This window comes from Rhineura floridana, chromosome 5 (genome assembly GCF_030035675.1).
Source record: "Rhineura floridana isolate rRhiFlo1 chromosome 5, rRhiFlo1.hap2, whole genome shotgun sequence".
Classification (NCBI taxonomy): domain Eukaryota; kingdom Metazoa; phylum Chordata; class Lepidosauria; order Squamata; family Rhineuridae; genus Rhineura; species Rhineura floridana.
Genome location: NC_084484.1, coordinates 158,657,732 through 158,678,746, shown reverse-complemented (window position 1 = coordinate 158,678,746; position 21,015 = coordinate 158,657,732). Strand labels below are relative to the sequence as shown.

The 21,015-nt window shown below is 45.2% G+C and overlaps 1 protein-coding gene across 4 annotated transcripts in view; it reads left to right on the top strand.

Moving 5' to 3' along the window:
- The window catches only part of RNF17 (ring finger protein 17), a 90,837-nt gene that overhangs the window by 52,584 nt on the left and 17,238 nt on the right, over positions 1–21,015 (top strand). For all 4 annotated transcript variants that reach the window (XM_061628619.1, XM_061628617.1, XM_061628620.1 and 1 more), the window contains 6 exons: positions 3,795–3,904; positions 4,064–4,392; positions 5,054–5,217; positions 18,040–18,159; positions 19,378–19,458; positions 20,683–20,811. In XM_061628619.1, coding sequence (XP_061484603.1) covers positions 3,795–3,904; positions 4,064–4,392; positions 5,054–5,217; positions 18,040–18,159; positions 19,378–19,458; positions 20,683–20,811 — 933 coding nt within the window. The remainder of the gene's footprint in view (positions 1–3,794; positions 3,905–4,063; positions 4,393–5,053; positions 5,218–18,039; positions 18,160–19,377; positions 19,459–20,682; positions 20,812–21,015) is intronic.

Here is a 21,015-nt window from a genome sequence, read left to right as displayed (position 1 = left end):
ACAGACCTTCAGTGCAGCGGCACCTACCCTGTGGAATTCCCTCCCCTTAAATATTAGGCAGGCGCCATCTCTGTTATCTTTTCGGCACCTATTGAAGACTTTCCTCTTTCAGCAAGCCTTTCAAGTTGAGACCTATCCCAGTCTGCATCTGTGTTGGAATTGCTTTTCAATATTTTTTTAAACCTTTTTTTTTTCTAAACAATATTTTTTTAAACCTTTTTAGTTTAAGGTGTTTTTAAAGTTGTTTTGTTTTAATGTATTTTAAGTCTGTTTTTATGATGTTTTAAAGTGTTTTTAGTGCTTTCGCTTGCCGCCCTGGGCTCCTGCTGGGAGAAGGAGCGGGATATAAACCAAATAAATAAATAAATAAAATGTCTGCTTTGGAGAACTTTGAGTTTAGTGAAAACCTGCCAGTTGATGTCTAGGAGTGTGTATGAGGTCATTTTAAGGAAATGCTAGCATAAAATTCTGATTGTTATACACCCCAGAACCATTCATTTGGGGTTGGTCATTGTACCACATCCTGTGGCTGTCCAAATATGTAAGACTGCTGTTGGTTATATCTGGAATATCCTCAAACATGGTGATACCTGAGCTAGTGTTTCATACCCAGCAAGCGGTATCACACAAGTGATATCACTGCATTCTCTTCCGTTATTGGCTGTGATACATCTTGATGGCCTGACAGTAAACACATTTGGGAATACAATTCTCAGTAAGAGTGGATAACAGTACTTGGCTTTCTAATTGGCTATTCCATCAATTAAAATATGGAGGGTTTCTGTCACTGTACTTGCTTAGTTTAATTCCTGTCTGTTGGTGAAGGGAACACATCTTAAACAAGATGCTTCAGTTCTAAATCTTTATCACTGGTTTCCACCCTAATCCATCCAGTTTCTTTCCCATTTATTCCTCAGTTTGGTAATGCAGTACTTGAACAGCAGTCTTTAACATCTAATCACAAAAATACATTTTTGGAAAGGAAGTCACTCCCTTTTCAAAGAAGCTTGCACCTGTTCACAATTTCAGTTATCAAGGAGTTACAGGGAAGAAGTTGCTGTGAACTTGGAGCAAATACCCAGGCTTTTTTGTATTTCCTGATATGTATCAGTAAACTGGCATTTTGCTGAGTATTAACTTGATAGTTTAACGAGTTGCTGCACACTGAAAAACTATCCTCATGGGAGCCCCTCGGGATTTCATTGAAACCATGACTTCTTGGGATCTGCACCTCAGTAATACAGGGCCCTCCCATGTAGCCAGTCATGCTATTGACCTTGTGTTTGTCTCAGGAGGGGAGGGAAGTGTTCTGAAAGGGAGGGTTGTTTCTTCTAACCCTGTGTCATGGTCAGATCACTACCTGGTGAATATAGACCACTCGATGCCACACACCCTCCGTAGGGGACAAGGACCTATTAAGATGGTCCGCCCCAGACGCCTGATGGAACCTCAGGGATTCCTGAATGCGCTGGGTGATTTGGAGCTGACTGAAGGTCGCCCGGTCGAAGCCCTGGTGATGAAGTGGAATCGGGAGATCACTGGGGCTTTGGATCGGGTGGCCCCGAAACGTCCTCTCCCCCTGAATAGAACTCAGACAGCGCCCTGGTATACACCACGGTTGCGGGGTCTGAGGCAGGAGGTGAGATGACTTGAGCGCCGGTGGCGGAAATCTCGCACTGAAGACGATCGGACACTGGTTAGAGCAGCAATAACTGCCTACCAAGTGGCAATAAAGACAACAAAGAGGGAGTTCTTTGCTGCCTCTTTTGCATCAGCAGTGTTGTCCCAGGAGATTTTTCCAAGTGGTCCGAAGCCTGGTCGGTCCAGTTGCTCAGGAACCCATGGAGCAATCAAAAATCTCCTGTGATAATTTTGCTAAACACTTTGCTGATAAAGTTGAGCGCCTGAAGAGCACGATTCCGCTTGCTGTGGATACAGGTAGTGGGCCAGGGTCGGCCAGTTGCATTCCGGTCCGGTGGGATCGGTTTCAGCCTCTTCTCTCTGAGGAAGTGGACAAGGTGCTCGGTACCGTGAAGGCAACCACCTGTCTGTTTGATCCTTGCCCTTTGTGGCTTGTTATGAGCTGCAAGGAGAGACTGAGCGAAGGGATCAAGGCAATGGTAAATGCATCCTTGAAAGAGGGTGCAATGCCATTAGCCCTCAAGGAAGCGGTCATAAAGCCCATCTTAAAAAAACCCTCCTTGGATCCCCGAGAACTGAATAACTTCTGCCCAGTATCTAACTTACCATTCTTGGGCAAGGTGATTGAGCGAGTGGTGGCCAAACAGTTACAGACACACTTGGAAGAAACGGATTATTTAGATCCATTCCAATCTCGGGTTTCAGGACTGGGCATGGAACTGAAACAGCCTTGGTCGCTCTGGTGGATGATATGAGGAGGGCGCTGGATAGGGGGGAGTGTACCTTCCTCGTCCTCCTAGATCTCTCAGCGGCTTTCGATACCGTTGACCACGGTATCCTTTTGGATCGCCTTGAGGGATTGGGAATGGGGGGCACTGTTTTACAGTGGTTCCATTCTGATCTCTCAAATAGGCACCAGAGGGTAGCTTTGGGAGATGAGGTATCAGACCCTTGGCCTCTTAATTGTGGGGTGCCACAGGGCTCTATCCTCTCTCCCATGCTGTTTAACATCTATGTGAAACTGCTGGGGGCCATCATCAGGAGTTTTGGGCTGAAGTGTCACCAATATGCGGATGACACTCAGCTCTATCTCTCATTTAAGTCCTCACCAGAGTTGGCTGTAGATACCATGTCCAAGTGCCTGGAATCCGTAAGTGGATGGATGGGAGATAACAGGCTGAAGCTGAATCCTGACAAGACCGAGGTGTTGCTTGTGGGAGACAAAGGGAGGCTGGGTATTACAGACCTGATGCTTAATGGGGTGAGATTACCCCTGAAAGACCAGGTCCGCAGCCTTGGGGTCATTCTTGACTCCCAGCTGTCCATGGAGGCTCAGGTGTCAGCAGTGAGTCGGGCAGCTTGGTATCAATTACGTCTGATACAAAGGCTGCGTCCCTACCTTCCTGTTCATCTGCTCCCACAAGTGATACATGCCCTGGTCTCCTCTCGCTTGGACTACTGTAATGTGCTCTACGTGGGGTTACCCTTGAAAATGGTCCGGAAGTTACAGCTGGTACAGAATGCGGCGGCGCGCTTGATCAAGCACAGCCGTCGCCGTGATCACATCACTCCAGTGTTAATGCATCTTGCAGTTGTCTACCGGGCCCAATTCAAGGTGTTGGTATTGACCTTTAAAACCCTAAACGGTTTCGTCCCAGTCTTTCTGAAGGAGCGCCTCCAGAGTCACCAATTATGCCGCCTGACAAGATCAGCCTCACAAGACCTTCTCTCGGTCCCACCGGTTAAAATAGCTAGGCTGGTGCGGACCAGAGGGAGGGCTTTCTCGATTGTGGCCCCCACCCTCTGGAACTCCCTTCCTCTTGATCTTCAACATACTCCCTCCCTGACAGGTTTTCGCCGAGCTTTAAAAACCTGGCTATACAGGCAGGCCTATGGGATTGGGGAGGGTTAGTTTTATGATGTTTTAATTGGAAACTGATTTTAAATTGACTATGACTGTGTTTTACTTTGTATATTGTATATGATGTATTGTTTTTTATTGTAAGTCGCCTAGAGTGTCCATTAACCTGGACAGATAGGCGACCAATAAATAAAATTATTATTTATTATTATTATTTATTATTATTATAGTAATGCAAAAAAAGAAAGAAAGATAGCTGCATTTTCTAACAAGAAATCGTACTTTGTCCCAGGAAAGTGACTCTTCACCTTTACCTGTGAAAATATTTAGCAAAGATGGAGGGCTGTGTACTGACATTTCAGAATACATGATTAAAGAAGGTTTGGCATTTAGAAAAAAAAGGTATGTATTTTTAGGAATATTTATTCTCTCTTTAGTGTTGGATGTCTCCAAGTGGGTTACGGGTAACATAGCAAGTTGCAGTATTTAAGAAAAAGTCGAAAAGAGTCTTAAGGCTAAAAATACATCTTTAAATTTATTCAAATCCTTTATATGTTAAAGCTTGATTAGAGCACCTAGAACTGGCTCAAGTACATCATCTCTTGAGAAACTACATGAAATGGCCTTCCAGCAAGACAGTGCAGACATAAGCCAATTGCTTGCAGAAACAGAATGTACACCAAGCCATTCCAAACCAGAGAAAGATGCTGATCCTTTGATCACAGAGTGTAAAGAATTGATCACAGAGCAAGAATTGAAGAACTCTGTGACTCAACCTATAATGGTTGAAGCCTACAAACCACCATCTATCCCGACCTCTGTCTGCTTCAGTGCTGTAGTCAGCTGTGTTTCAGACACCGGAACTATTTATGTGATTCCACAGACGCAAGGTAAAATAGAACATTTTGTGATAGGGTAATAATATGCAGTTGCAACATTAGGACATGCTTTATCACTGAACAAGTGATTTTCTGGATATAAGAAGGCACTCCTGATTTACAGTGCGATTCTATGCGTGTTTGCTGAAGGGCAATTCCTGCTGAATTCGGTGATCCCTTCATTCTACAAAGGGTTTAGAACTGCAGTCTTTGTTAATTGAAGCTCTGGGGACACCTATTATTTAGGTTTAACAAATAAATAAATAATCCATATAAAATCTATGAAAGTTTCCTTTTCTGTCTCTTCTCCCCCTACCCATAGGATAATCAGAAGTCCATAAATTCACTTGCCAAGATTGTCATGTTGGCCATAAATTTAATTCTGGTGATTCAAATTGGGACGTAGTGTTTAAGACGGTGGAGATGCAATTTTTTTGCCTCTTTCTCCATCGTTGCTGCTCTCCCTGGAGCAGACTAGCCTCTGCTGTTGGATAAATAATATTGTCACCCTCATTTGTTTTAAGAAATCACAATATTTTATTCAAATATATCTTGCGTTCTAGCTCTAAATTATTCACTATACTGATATGCCACAATATGAACATATAGAAGTTGGTGAAAATGATTGTATTAATTGCTTTAACAACACTTCTTTCTTGGTATTTTTCTCAAGAGAAACAGCTAAACAATTTGATGAGTGACATACAGAAAAACTTCAAATGTCTAGGTCTTCTGGAACCCTACAGTTGGAAAAGGGGAGAAGCTTGTGTTGTAAGAGCAGCAGATACAATGTGGTATCGAGGGGAAGTTATAGAAGTTGGTGGTGGCGTTACCAGGGTAAGATGCACCTTTGTATTAAGGACCTACTCAGTTATTCTCCTTGTATACAAACTGGTAGTGGTTCTTGTGTAACGTGGTGTAACAATAGTTATATTCCTTTGATGGGGAAGCACCATAGCTCAGTGGTAGAGCATCTGCTTTGCATGCAGAAGGACCCAGGTTCAACCCCAGCATTTCCAGGTAGGACTAGGAATGTCCCCTGACTGAAACCCTGGAGAGTCATTGTCAGTTGATGTTGACAGTACTAAGCTAGATGGACCAACAGTCTGCTTTGCTATAAGGCACCTTCCTGTGTTCCTATCGTCGTGTCCATATAGTGTATGTTTGATTAGAAGTAAGGGATGGTCCCTGCCTCCTGTCCACATCATGGAGCAGCTAAGTGTGAGTGGCCATTGTGATGATCCTGTATTAGTGTATATATGGTAAGCGCTGTTTGTATAGGAGATACTTGGTAAGTGGAATGAAAGAGGAGGGGGGAGTAAATGGGCAGTAGAATGCTGGATGATTGGCTGAGTGTTTGGATGGCTGGAGAGTATAAATGGAAGGATGACAGTTGAATCTGGGTGAACGGTGGATGTTAGTGGGTTGTTTTGGTGGGTTTAAGAGAGGAGATTGTGTGGAGAGTTGGTGGATGTGAGGAGAGTGTGGAGTTTGGATTAATACTAAGACCAGTACCTCAGGGATAGATGAAACCATATGCTTAAGTGCCTTTATAAAGAAATCTTGTTATCTCTGTTATTAAATAAACATATTTGGTTTACCAAAGGCCTGATCCTTGGCTGGGGTTCCACAGACCAGAAGGAAGGGTAAGGTAAATACCAAGGCTGAAGAGTGACAAATGGTGGCAGTGGGGAAGGGAAGAATAACACCACAAGTATTCAGAGCAAACCGGAATTATCTGCATTGATACAAAGGGATTGGGGACAGCTTTAGCACTCAGTCACAGAGGTAACCAGATAGAGAGACTCAGGCAGAGTCTCTGGGACTACTGGTTATAGGACGTGACTGGTGGTGCTGCCTAACAGGGGGATCTGTTGAGATCTGTGCTAGAGCGGGGAGAGAAACCATAAAAAAGGACAGTCCGGACTGGTGGAGTCCCTGGTGTTGCCTAGAGACAGGCAGTAACCACGAGCAGGTAGGAACCTGACAGGGAGAGCCAGGGAAGGGCGTCACAGGTGGTGGCAGTAGTGGTGGGATACGAACCAAAGAGAGTCCCAAAGACACGTGGTGACAAAGGAGAATACGTCACAGGTGTTGGCTGTAGCGGGGGTACGAATACTAGAGAATCCCTAACAGTGGTGTGGCAAACAGAAATAACAAAACAAGATCACTTGTGAGAGTGTCGGAAGGCAGAGCTGGGGTCCCAATCCCGGGGAGCTGGATCCCGGAGAGTTGGGAGAAGAGTATTCGGATGGATGGCAGAGGGAAGGGGGAGGAACTTCCCCCCTTTGGAGCGAAGACGAAACAGAGAAACTGCCAGTGATAAGGTCGCTTAGCAACGGGGAGCCTGAGCCCTCCCTGGACATTCTCATGCCTCCCCCTCTTTCAGGCTCAGAGCAAGAGGGGGAAGAGGGAGGGCTGCTCACAGCCGAAAAGCGGGGAGGCAGTTTACCATCAGCTCCTCCCCTATCCCCCATCCTGGAATCGGAAACTTCAGAAGAGGAGGGGGTGATGCTTCCCCCTCACCGCGCACACGCAGACAGCTGAAAAGACAGGAGAGAAGGGGGGGAAAGGCGGGCAGTACCTGAGGGGCAGTTAAGGAGGAGCGAAAGATTGCACGCCCGTTTGGCCCCTTCTTAAAGAATAGGCGGGAAGAAGTCCCTTGCTCTGTCAACTTTCTCCCAATGCCGCAGGACCTGTATCCCTGTATTGCTTCATGAGAAAACGCAGTCTTTGTTTGGACATTACCCTAATAAAACACGAATTAACTACAATCGTTGGTCTGGTTCTTGAGTCACATCCTGGGCCTGACAGCTTGACAGAGCCACCTAAATCACCCTCAACGCTCTCTTCACTTAACGGGGACAAGATGTCAAAGGGAGCAGCGGGGGGGACGAACCCCACTTTTGAGACGGAAGAAGTGGAACTCCTGAGGACTAAGGTAGCTGATTTGCAGACGGATGTTCAAGCCCTGCTAGCAGCAGTCAAGGCGCTGAAGACGGATAATCAAACCTTGAAGGCCACAATAGACCAGATGCGAACAGCCCCTCCAGCTGCCGTAGTAAAGGTTCCCATTGGATTGCCCCCAAAATACGCGGGACAAAGTGATCAGTTGGCAACCTTCGTGGCTCAATGTGAGTTATATCTGGATGTCAGGCACACGGAATTTCCAGACGATGGGGCTAAAGTAGCTTTCGTGATTAGCCTCCTGGAGGGAGAAGCTGCAAAATGGGTGATTCCGTATCTCGTGAGAAAGGATACTGTCTTAGAAAGGTACAGAGGATTTATACAGGAGATGACCGAGATGTTTCAAGACCCACAAAGGGCTGAAACAGTAGCGCGGCATCTAGGCGCTCTGAAGCAAGCTAAAGTTTCCGAGTACACTAACGCTTTTAAAATTCTGTCCTAGGAAACTGGTTACAATGACGCCGCCCTGATGTTTATGTACCGGAGTGGATTAAATGCTGAAATCCTGGATGAGTTGGCAAGGACCTCCCCCCCCCCCCCCGCTGACCTACCAGGGCTCATCCGGCTATGCCTACAGATAGATCACCGGATGGAAGGAAGGCGCCTGGAAAGGAAGCAGGAGGTCCCGAGATACTCAGCCTCGGCATCCCGCAACAAGACCCTTTCCTCTGCAGGGATGGCAGGTAATGCAACTGAGGGACAGGGAGGGGCTAGGCCAAGACTGTCGGAAGAAGAAAAGGAAAGACGACGCCGGGAACGTTTATGCTTTTATTGTTCAAAGCCGGGCCATGTGGCCAGAGACTGTGGACTGAAAGGGGGGAAAGCCGAGCCGTCGGGAAACTAGAACACCAGTCCACGTGCAGGCCGGTGGACTGGGGGCAGCGTTGTATAAAGGCCCCCCAATGATCCAACCTCCCTCAAAGGGGGTGTTGGTCTTGCCTATTCGGATTACAACTTCCAGAGGAGTGGTGTTTAATTCCACTGCCTTAATTGACAGTGGAGCCTCCACAAATTTTATTGATGTAAAGTTAGTCAAGCGTCATGGAATTTTCCGGTGGAAACTGGACGCTCCCCTAGCTGTGGAGACTATCGATGGGAGACCCCTGAAGTCAGGAGGGGTGACACAAGCCACGGAGGAAGTGAAACTTCAAATCCCTGGGCACGAAGAGTTCATTTCGCTATACGTGTCAGATCTCTCGAACTTTGAGGTGATTCTGGGAATGCCCTGGCTAGCAAAGCATGAACCCACAATAAGTTGGAAGGAGGCGGTGGTGTGGTTCACCTCACAGTATTGCCAGGAGAACTGTCAACCTGAAGGAATCAAGAACACCTTAGCGGGGGCAGTGCAAGAGATCGAGCAAGTGACCCTGCCGCCAAAGTATGAAGAATTCAAAGATGTGTTTGATGAAAAAGAGGCAGAGACTTTACCCCCCCACCGCCCTTACGACTGTGCGATTGATCTAGTGCCAGGAGCCAGCATCCCATCAGGGAGAATCTACTCTCTGACAGAGAATGAGAGGGAGGCCCTGAAGGAATTCCTGGATAAAAACCTGAGGCGAGGATTCATACGCCCCTCACAATCCCCTGCTGGAGCGCCACTATTGTTTGTGAAAAAGAAGGGGGGGGAACTCAGACCCTGTAACGACTATCGCGCATTGAACCAGATCACCATCCCCAGCAGCTACCCGCTGCCCCTGATCTCAGAGTTGCTGGACCGACTGCGCTCTGCAAAAATCTTCACGAAGTTGGATTTGAGAGGAGCGTACAATCTGATCAGGATGAAGGAGGGAGATGAATGGAAAACAGGATTCTTGACCGCTTACGGACAGTATGAATACCTGGTCATGCCATTCGGGCTTTGTGGAAGTCCAGGAATTTTTCAAAAATTCATGAACGACGTGTTTAGAGACTTGTTGGACACGTATGTAATCTGTTACTTAGATGATATCCTGGTGTTCTCAAAGAACCAGGAAGACCACGACCAGCATGTGAAGACGGTGTTGAAGAGACTGAGAGAAAATCACCTGTATGCTAAATTAGAGAAATGTGGATTTGACCTCAAGTCTCTAGACTTCCTTGGATATCGAATCTCAGCGGAAGGCGTGGAGATGGACCCAGGGAAAGTAAGCTGCATATTGGACTGGGGCCAACCTGTCACCAAAAAGGATGTACAACGGTTTTTGGGGTTTGCCAATTATTACAGAAAGTTTATTCCAGGGTTTTCCAAATTAACAGCTCCTCTGACTGACTGTTTAAGGGGGAAGAAGAAGTTTCAATGGACAGAGAACGCCACCCAGGCCTTTGAGGAGCTGAAGAGAAGGTTTGCTACTGAGCCCATTCTGCGCTTTGCTGATCCGAACCGCCCTTTCGTAGTGGAAGCAGATGCTTCAGATTTTGCCATCGGGGGGGTCCTGCTACAATTAGACCAAGAAGGGAAGGAGCTGGACCCCTGTGCGTACTTCTCTCGGAAGTTAAAGCCTGCAGAGAAGAACTACACAGTTTGGGAGAAGGAGCTGCTGGCCATCAAGGACTCTTTTGAAAACTGGAGACAATACCTAGAGGGGACCTCTCATCAAATTGAAGTGCGCTCCGACCACAAGAATCTTGAAAGCCTCCAAACAGCCAGAAAGCTGAACCAGAGACAGAGAAGATGGTCCCAGTTCTTCACTAGGTTTAACTTCCAGATTACTTACCATGCCCAAGCCAAAAACCAGAGAGCGGATGCCTTATCCAGACAGCCACAATACAAAGAAAGTGAATCCGAGGAACAGCCTCAGTACGTAATCCCGCCAGAGAAATTAACGTTGGGAGTATGCCAGCCTTCATGGGAAGAGGAACTCAAAAAGGCACAACAAGAAGATGCAGACATGCTAAAATATCAGCTGGAGACCGGACAAGGTCAAGACTCAGAAGTAACCTTTCACTGGAGAAATGGACTGTTATGGTTCAAAACCGCCAGATATGTGCCAGAAGGGGAATTAAGGCTCAGAATCCTACGCCAGTGTCATGATTCCATCACAGCGGGACACTTTGGGATTTACAAGACCATTCAGAACGTGGCCATGGACTTCTGGTGGCCTAAAATGCGTCGGGATATTGAGAGTTATGTAAAGTCCTGCTCTGTCTGTCTGCGGACAAAAACACAAACAGGAACACCAGCAGGACTGTTACAACCGTTGCCTGTCCCACACGAACCCTGGAAGGACCTCTCCATGGATTTTATAACTGATCTACCCAAGTCCCAAGGAATGACAGCCATCTTAGTAGTGGTGGATCTACTTACCAAAATGGCACACTTTCTTCCTTGTGCAGGGGCCTTAGAGGCTAAAGAAACGGCCAAGTTATTCATCAAAGAAGTCTACCGGCTGCATGGATTGCCAAACAGCGTAGTCTCAGACCGAGGAACTCAGTTCACAGCCAAATTTTGGAGAGCAATGTGGAAACAGTTGCAGACGGAATTAAAACTCTCCTCCGCCCATCACCCCCAGACAGATGGGCAGACGGAACGCTTGAACGCTGTTTTGGAAAGATATTTACGAAGTTATGTGTCCTATCAACAGACTGACTGGGTATCATATTTGCATTTTGCAGAGTTTGCCTACAACAATTCTCTGCACTCCAGCACTCAACAAACCCCGTTCTTCGCTAATTATGGATTCCATCCTAAAGTCTTTCCAAGCAGCTCAGAAGGAATGCTGGTACTGGCAGCTGAGAACTTCCTTAAGGAATTGCAAGCGGAGCAACAGACACTGAAACAGCAGTTAAACAAAGCCAAAACGGAGTACAAGCGAGTTGCTGACCTGCACAGGAAGGAGGGCCCCCCCCCTTCAACCGGGAGACCAGGTATGGCTGTCCACCCGCTTCCTCCAGATGCCGGGCAAATGTAGAAAATTACAAGACAAGAGGGTGGGTCCTTTCGAAATAGAAACTCAAATCAATTCCGTGGCGTACCGACTGAAGCTGCCTGACACGTTTAAAATACATCCTGTGTTCCATCGATCCCTCTTAACGAAAGCCGCCCCTCCTAGTGAGTTACGGCCGGAGGAACCTCCCGGAGCTCCACTCCTGGTAAATGAGCAGCTTGAGTTTGAAGTTGAGGAGATCTTAGATTCCAGGATCAGACGCCACAAGCTGCAGTACTTGATTCACTGGAAAGGCTATGGAGTGGCTGACAGATCACGGGAAGATGCAGCTGATGTGCATGCTCCAGAATTGGTAAAACTTTTCCATCAACGTTTTCCCCACCGTCCCAAGCCAGACAAGAGGAGGGGGGCACAGCCTGGGAGGGGGGATGGTGTCGGAAGGCAGAGCTGGGGTCCCAATCCCGGGGAGCTGGATCCCAGAGAGTTGGGAGAAGAGTATTCGGATGGATGGCAGAGGGAAGGGGGAGGAACTTCCCCCCTTTGGAGCGAAGACGAAACAGAGGAACTGCCAGTGATAAGGTCGCTTAGCAACGGGGAGCCTGAGCCCTCCCTGGACATTCTCATGCCTCCCCCTCTTTCAGGCTCAGAGCAAGAGGGGGAAGAGGGAGGGCTGCTCACAGCCGAAAAGCGGGGAGGCAGTTTACCATCAGCCCCTCCCCTATCCCCCATCCTGGAATCGGAAACTTCAGAAGAGGAGGGGGTAATGCTTCCCCCCTCACTGCGCACATGCAGACAGCTGAAAAGACAGGAGAGAAGGGGGGAAGGCGGGCAGTACCTGAGGGGCAGTTAAGGAGGAGCGAAAGATTGCGCGCCCGTTTGGCCCCTTCTTAAAGAACAGGCGGGAAGAAGTCCCTTGCTCTGTCAACTTTCTCCCAATGCCGCAGGACCTGTATCCCTGTATTGCTTCATGAGAAAACGCAGTCTTTGTTTGGACATTACCCTAATAAAACACGAATTAACTACAATCGTTGGTCTGGTTCCTGAGTCACATCCCGGGCCTGACAGAGAGTGACTGGCAAAGAGTGTGTGGCAAAGAGTGAGTGAACTCAAACACCATGGCTGAATATATAAAAATGAAAAGGGAGGAGTGTGACGCCCTTCCCTGGCTCTCCCTGTCAGGTTCCTACCTGTGCGTGGCTACTGCCTGTCACTAGGCACCACCAGGGACTCCACCAGTCCGGACTGTCCTTTTTTATGGTTTCTCTCCCCGCTCTAGCACAGATCTCAACAGATCCCCTGCTAGGCAACCACCAGTCACGTCCTAATACTAGTATTCCCAGAGACTCTGAATACTGGTATTGTAATTCTCTTCACCGCTGCCACCATTTGTTACAGTTCCCCTTCAGTCTTGGTCATTACCTTACCCTCCCTTCTGGTCTGTGAAACCCCAGCCAAGGATCAGGCCTTTGGTAAACCAAATTAAGTATTTATTAAAGATAACAAAGCTAACAAGATTAACAAGATTTCTTCTTAAGGCACGTAAGCATATGGTTTTACTCAATACTAATCCGAACTCCACCCCACTCCTTCTCCACTCTCTCCTGGCAAACAACTCTCTCAAACCCACCAAAACCACCCACTCAGTTCACCTCATCCACCACCTCTCAGATTCCACTCTTTCTCTTCTTCCCCCCAGATTCCACTCTCACTCTTCCTTTTATACGTTCAGCCATTTTAAACACTCAGCCAATCATCTAGCATTCTACAGCCCCTCCTCTTTCACTCCACTTACCATGTATCTTCTAAACAACAACACTTACCATATATACATTAATATAGGAACATCACAAGGAGCTGGTGGAGAAGTGCATAACATTCAATTTACCTCACGAGGGTAAAGGGGTAGATGAATTGAGGGTAGCACTTACAGGATTTGCAACTGCCCAGCAAAAACAACCTGTCAGGGAAGAGATCCCAGAAGGATACTTAAGCAACCCCACTTATATAGAGTACTTGAGAGAGAAGTTAAGATGGGAGCATGAGTTGGAAACTGAGAGATTGAGGATAGAAGCTGATGGGAAAGATAAACAGCGAGAGTTAGAAACTGTGAGATTGAGGATGGAAACCGAGAGAATGAGAGTGGATGCTGAGATACAAGGGGAAAGATTAAAATTGGATAGAGAGAAATTTCACTCTGAGGAGACAAGGAAAGAGAGAGATGGAGCAAAAATAAAAATTACTCCAAAGGACTTTGCTGTCTATGAGCCTGGTCAAGATCCTCAAATTTATCTCACAACCCTTGAAAAGGCAGCTCAATTGTGGGGGCTACCTGAAGATAAATACATGCAGTATTTATCAAACCTGATCAAAGGGGAATTGGCAGAGATATACCACTATTTCCCCTCAGACAGGCCCGTCACCTATGCTGAGTTTAAAGAGGCAGTATACAAAAGATTCAAACTGGGACCTGACTACTTTAGAAAATTATTCCGAAACTGTCAGATCCAAGCAGGGAGGTCTTTTGTTGAACTGGGAGCAAAGTTGATGGATATATTTGGAAAGTGGATGAGTAGTGCCAAAGCTCAGTCAGTGGAAGAGGTGAAAAGCCTCATGATACTGGATCAATTATTCCATCAGTTACCAGCAGAAATAAGGCTCCTTGTCAAAGACCGTTCCCCTACATCGGTGCAGGAGGCCGCAGAGATGGCGGATCACTTTGCCTCCAATAGAACTGGCTGGGTGGGGAAAACATCAAGAGATTTTAAACCCAGACCATATAGTGGCGGCAGAAAGGATGTGGTGCCACAGCGAGTGAGCCCTCCAGTAAAATCTGAAGGGCACAGGACACCCCAGAGTGGATCTGTGTACCCTAAAACAGAGGAGAAATTATGCTACAAATGTGGTAGACCGGGGCATCTACATTTTCAATGTGAGGTTGCCAACCCGATTAGTAATCCTGCTCAGACAAGGGCAGTAAAGATAGAACCAAAAGAGCTAACAGCGAAAAAGGTTCAGTTCTGCCAGATAAACTGGACAGAAGTAAAAGACTTGGATTCGAGTCTGAGAGAGGAAGTGTGTGTTCAAGGGGCAAATTATTGGGCATTGCTTGATACTGGTGCCGCTCAGACATTGCTGAGGCCAGATTTAATAAAATCTGAGGAAATATTACCTCAGGAAACAGTGACTATCCAAGGAGTGAGGGGAGATCCAGAAAGCTTACCCATAGCCCTAGTGAAAATGAAATGGAGAAATAAAGAGGGAAAATATAAAGTCAGTATTAATGCCCACCAACAAGAACCAGTGATACTGGGAAGAGATGTTATGGGGGCACAGGGGAAAACATATGTGGTGACCAGACAGCAACTTGGCAAAGAAACAGAAGCCATGTTAACACAGGCTGAAGGAAACAGAGTAGAATCTGTTTGCGAGCCTCAGGTCACCATAGCAACCACTAGCAGGCCCGCTGAAACAACTTGTATCAAGTGGTCTCTGGGGATGAGGCAGATCAATTCAGGGAAGAGCTGAATAAAGATACCAGTTTGAAGCAAATAAAGGAGCAAGCCCTGACCCAACAGATTCCTTTCACTGACAAGCTGAGGAATCAAGTTGTGTGTGAGAATGGGATTTTATATAGACTGTGGATGCCTGCTGAGAGAAAGGATGAATGTGAACCAGTGAAACACATGATGGAAGTTGTGAAAGAGAATCTGAGTCAAGCTCAGCAGAAGCAAAGTTACTGGTATGACAGAACAGCCAGGGAACGTGTGTATGATGTGGGAGATATGGTTATGGCGTTCATACCCAGGAAACATGACAAATTACAGGCTAACTGGGTGGGACCATATACCATAAGAGATAAACTTGACACAGTGATGTATGTAATTACCACAGACCAATGAAACAAAAACAAAGTGGTTCATGTAAATATGTTAAAGCCTTACCATACCAGGGATGCAAAGGTGTTGCAAGTTACCTTATTCCCTGAGGGAAGTGGGCCTGAACTTCCGGATTTGGTATAGGAAAGCAAAGACAAAGGAGGGGTAGATCAAGTGGAATGGTCAGAGGAGGTGAAGGAGGAAGTAAAGGAAGAGATTCTGAGAGTTTTGAAAAACTATGGGAATCTCTTCAGCAATAAACCTGGCCGAACCAGTATAGCCAAACATTCTATTGATACTGGAGATCATGCCCCAATCAGCTCTATGCCGTACCGTGTGAATGGGAAAGTTTTGAGTGAGATCAAAAAGGAGGTCGAAGATATGCTGGAACTAGGAGTGATCAGGGAATCCATCAGTCCCTGGGCCTCAAGTATTGTCCTGGTTCTGAAAAAAGATGAAACGACAAGATTTTGCATTGATTATCGGCTAATCAATAAAATTACGGTCCCAGATGCGTATCCTATGCCTAGGGTGGACGCAATGTTAGAGTTATTGGGGGCAGCAACCATTATCTCTACGTTAAACCTCTGTAAAGGATTTTGGCAGATGGAACTAGACGAGCAATCCAGAGCCAAAACTGCCTTCAGTACACCAGATGGGTTATATGAGTTTGTGACCTTACCCATGGGACTAAGGAACTCACCAAGTTCGTTTCAGAGGCCAATCAATACTGTGTTGGGAGGCATGTCAGATTTTGCAGTGGCCTATATCGATGACGTGGCCATTTTTAGCAAGTCGGTGCCTGAGCATGTCCAACACCTGACAACAGTATTAGAGGCATTAAGAAAGGCAGGCCTCACAATAAAAGCGAAGAAATGCCAGTTTGGGTTGAAGGAGGTGGTCTATTTAGGACATAAGGTGGGGAGTGGGAAAATCACCCCCTTATGGAGCAAGGTGGAGGCAATACAAGCGTGGCCTATCCCCTTAACCAAAAAGCAAGTTAGGGCATTTCTAGGTGTGGCTGGTTTTTATAGAAAGTTTGTGAAAGATTTGGGGGAAATAGCAACCCCCTTGCATGAGTTGACAAAGAAAAAGTGTTCTGAGCGTGTGGTATGGACGGATGAATGTCAGAAGGCTTTTGATCTGCTGAAGTAAGCCTTGTGCAAAGGACCCATATTAATAGCACCAGACTATGAGCAACCATTCATCGTGGCTACGGATGCGTCAGACCTCGCGCTGGGAGTCGTCTTGCTGCAGGAGAGAGAAGGCACCAGACATCCAGTGACGTATCTGAGTTGCAAGCTGACGCCGAGGGAGAAAAACTATTCGTCGGTCCAAAAGGAGTGCCTAGCGGTCGTGTGGGGACTGAATAAGTTGCGCCCATACGTGTGGGGATGAAGATTCACGGTAACAACGGATCATCGGGCCTTGTTATGGTTACAGACTATGAAAAACCATAATACTATGCTGCAGAGGTGGTCCTGGGCCCTACAAGACTATCAAGTGGACTTCCAGTTCATCAAAGGCAAGGACAATGTATTGGCCGATGGACTGTCAAGGCAGGTGGCTGGGACTGCAGTGACGTGACCAGACGGAGGAACAAAGAAAGACATTTTCCCCAGAGAGACTTGTTTTACTTATTAACGCGACGTATGAATCCTGGAACAGGAATAATACTTTGCCGTTATTTTAAGGGGGGGGGGAAATGTGATGATCCTGTATTAGTGTATATATGGTAAGTGCTGTTTGTATAGGAGATACATGGCAAGTGGAATGAAAGAGGAGTGGGAAGTAATTGGGCAGTAGAATGCTGGATGATTGGCTGAGTGTTTGGATGGCTGGAGAGTATAAATGGAAGGATGACAGTTGAATCTGGGTGAACGGTGGATGTTAGTGGGTTGTTTTGGTGGGTTTAAGAGAGGAGATTGTGTGGAGAGTTGGTGGATGTGAGGAGAGTGTGGAGTTTGGATTAATACTAAGACCAGTACCTCAGGGATAGATGAAACCATATGCTTAAGTGCCTTTATAAAGAAATCTTGTTATCTCTGTTATTAAATAAATATATTTGGTTTACCAAAGGCCTGATCCTTGGCTGGGGTTCCACAGACCAGAAGGAAGGGTAAGGTAAATACCAAGGCTGAAGAGTGACAAATGGTGGCAGTGGGGAAGGAAAGAATAACACCACAAGTATTCAGAGCAAACCAGGATTATCTGCATTGATACAAAGGGATTGGGGACAGCTTTAGCACTCAGTCACAGAGGTAACCAGATAGAGAGACTCAGGCAGAGTCTCTGGGACTACTGGGTATAGGACGTGACTGGTGGTGCTGCCTAGCAGGGGGATCTGTTGAGATCTGTGCTAGAGCGGGGAGAGAAACCATAAAAAAGGACAGTCCGGACTGGTGGAGTCCCTGGTGGTGCCTAGAGACAGGCAGTAACCACGAGCAGGTAGGAACCTGACAGGGAGAGCCAGGGAAGGGCGTCACGGCCATTCTTCTATATCAAACATTTTCCTAAGCACAGCATAAGCAGGAACAAAGAGCATAGTAAAGTGTTTATTTTTATCTATCTATCTATCTATCTATATAAAAGCTCTCTGAGTGTGTGATATGATAGGTGGCTTAGAAATTCTATAAATCAAACAAATTGTAGCCACAGGAGAACATATACGAGTAATGCGTGCATGTGCAGCGATGTGCGTTAATCACTAAATTCACTGATCTTGGACGACTCTTGGTTTCATAATCTATTTACTTACTACCCTTAAAGAGACTAACCACACAGGGTTGAGGGGAGCTATTCTGTCCTGCCTACTTCCCAAAACTACCTCTAGGGCAAAGAATTGATTGGGAGGCCCTGCTGTGCCCCTGGTTGGCATGCTTTTTAAAGGGAGAATAGAATTGCATCATGAAAAATTAGCAAGTGATCTACCAGTTGTGTTGCTTTTTGTATAGGTACAGTACTTGGACTATGGCTATATTGAGAAGATTCCTCAGTGTCATCTCTACCCAACTGTTTTGTATGCAGACATACCGCCGTTTTCCATACCATGTCAGCTCTATAAAACTGTACCAGTGAGTAGAGGCTGCATTTTGAAAAGTACTAAGGATTGTATCCAGCTATGTTCTACTCAGAGTAGACCCACTGAAATTAATGAACCTAAGCTAGCCATGTCCATTAACTTCAGTAAGTCTACTTTGAGTAGGACTAGCATTAGGTTTGGGATGGAGGGATCTGTCGATGTTGGTTCCCTTGGTATCTCATTTTCCCAATCTTAAATTCAATTCACCATATTTGTGCAGCAATTTGTGATTATTTTTTTTAAAATCCTCATGAAAATTCTTCAGTATTTTAGTGTGGATTTCTCCTAATGGAACACATTTTTGTATGCCGTTTTGACTAATGTACACATTTTTGCAAGCAATTTCTCCTAATATAATGCATTTTTGTGTGCTGTTTTCACTAAGAAGCTCATTTTTATGCACACTTTCCCTAAAATAAGCATTTTTGCAAAATGGGTTGGTTGGACAACTGCATTGCAAAATTCTCTAAGTGTGAATTTCAAAGGATAGCTGTGTTTGTATTGTCTTAGAAAATGCGAATTTGATAGATTTGACTTTAAATGTGAACTGAATTGAATTTCTCCATCCCTACATTAGATACAACCTTAAAGTCCCCATTTTAGTGAACAGGAAACAAAAAAAATGTATGTAACACTTGTTCCTTTATAAGTTGAAAGATGTTTCTGGGTTCCTACAAATGGAAGAACAGCTCAGGAGGTAACACCTAAAAATTGCACCAAAGGGTGGCAGTCTTCCACAAAGCAATACATTCAAATAGGCAGGTGCTTTGCATATCTTATTCTCCACAATTGCATCATGCTGTAATTTGTGTGTAATATTTGCTGGAGAATATACTAGGCTACATCTGCCCTTTCAACATAAAGTTGGACTTTGTATAATGATTGTAGTCCCATTCAGTATTTACAAATATATATCTGAACCAATAGAAAATCTGCTTGTGCTGGCGAGGAGAATGGGTGCTTTAGGGCAGCCTTTTGATAATCCTTAGGGCTTAGATCAATGAGGACATGGCAGGTGCTTCACCCAAGACATGCACATGAGGGAGGAAATGCAATTGTGCCTGACCTTTGGGGTTTTTCTTAAAAACAATTGTCGATTTTATGTCTTACAATGATGCCAAAAACACTCTTGTCTCCAAGATAGGGCCAGTCCTCAGTGGGTTTTCATACTTAATGATCTCCTGGTATTTTTTGCTCTTTGGTTATCCAGGTTGGAAATGTTTGGCAGCAGGATGCAGTTGAACTTCTTCAAGAACTACTTACAAAAAGACTAGTTGAAATACATATTATGGTAAGCATGAACAGAAATCATGTAAATCTCTTTGGTTTTGGTTTGCGCCAATGGATTTTGTCATATTATGGTAGTAAAATCAATACCTTAGATTTCCAAGAGCAACCTGCAAATACTTTGGATATATTGCACTTCAGGGTCAAATATGATGTGACACATGCAGCCATGTTTCTTCATATGTCCTCTTTGTTCTGTTCATTTTTATAAAGCAAGGGATGGGGTGGTGGTGGTGGTAACTTATCCTAACATGAAATGGGGCCATGGGAGCGAGGGAGAACTGAACCCACTCCTCATGCTCTATCATTCAGACATTTCCCCCCTAATTTACTTCTGGTATCAGTACAGAACTTGGGGGTAAAGTCCCTGCAGTAACAGATTGTGCAGGGAGAGGATTCAGTTCCCTTCATATGCACACTCCTTTTCTGTCTCTTTTTTAAACTGAGATGAGTATTTATCCATAACGGAAAATATTAATATAATGAAGCTTTAAAACAAAAACACATCAACAACAAACTGCTGGGTTACAAATGATGCGGGGTAAGGCACAAAGTTACAGAACAAATCATGTTATTAAGATGGATCTCTGATACATAACCATAAAAAATGATGGAAGCAGATATGAAAAACATGAGGAAATTCCATCAATTGTCAGTAATTAATATTAAAATAAGATACATACCACTTTATATGGCTAGTTTTGTTCCAAGACTAGTTTGTAAACCTTTAAAATGCAGGTCAGCTACATCAGAACCTGCAGAGGAAAAAGTCAGTCGCAAGATAATTTTCTAAATCATCTGTTAGGGTAACCATAAATTATTTGGGAAATTCAGACAGACTCAAATTTGATTATTAAAAGAAATAGTTTTGGTGCTGTGGTGTGTCTCTTCCTGTACAAGCCTCTTGCACTCAACACTTCTTGCATCTTGATGATCAGATGTCTGTTTAGCTATCCTCTTCCTCTGCAGCCAGCATGTTGCCTATGAGGATCTTCTACACTACTGTACTATTCCACACACATACTTCAGTCTTCCTGTGCTTCCAGTTTGGCACTGTTATACAGAGCCAGGAACCACAGACTGTGGACGTGTGTGTCTCCTTGGTGTCTCCCTGCCTATTCTTGAGAGTTCTCTATGTATCTTTGTTCTGTACAGTAGTAGGCATAATGTAAAGCTTAAAATAAAAGTAGAAATGATAACGCAAAACTGTTTTGGCTGTCTTTAACAGGAACAGTCAGACAATCCGTGGGGTAAAGTGTCTATTAAGCTCTGTTTTGCTGGGATATCACTATCTTCCTTCATGGCTTACCATAAACATTGCATTAATGAAGATGATGATGGTCCTATCCCAAAACTGGTAACCTTTACTTTCAGTTTTAATAATTATATAAAGGTTAATGTGGATGTTGCTTATTGTGACCATTTCCTCGGGTTACAGTTGCTCTTCATCCTATCTAATGTTTTCAGTATGTAATCAATGCCTGTGTAATGCCTGCCAAATGAACTCCCTGCTAAACTCAGAAGCAATTTGTTACCAAAATCACAAATACAAGATGTTCGT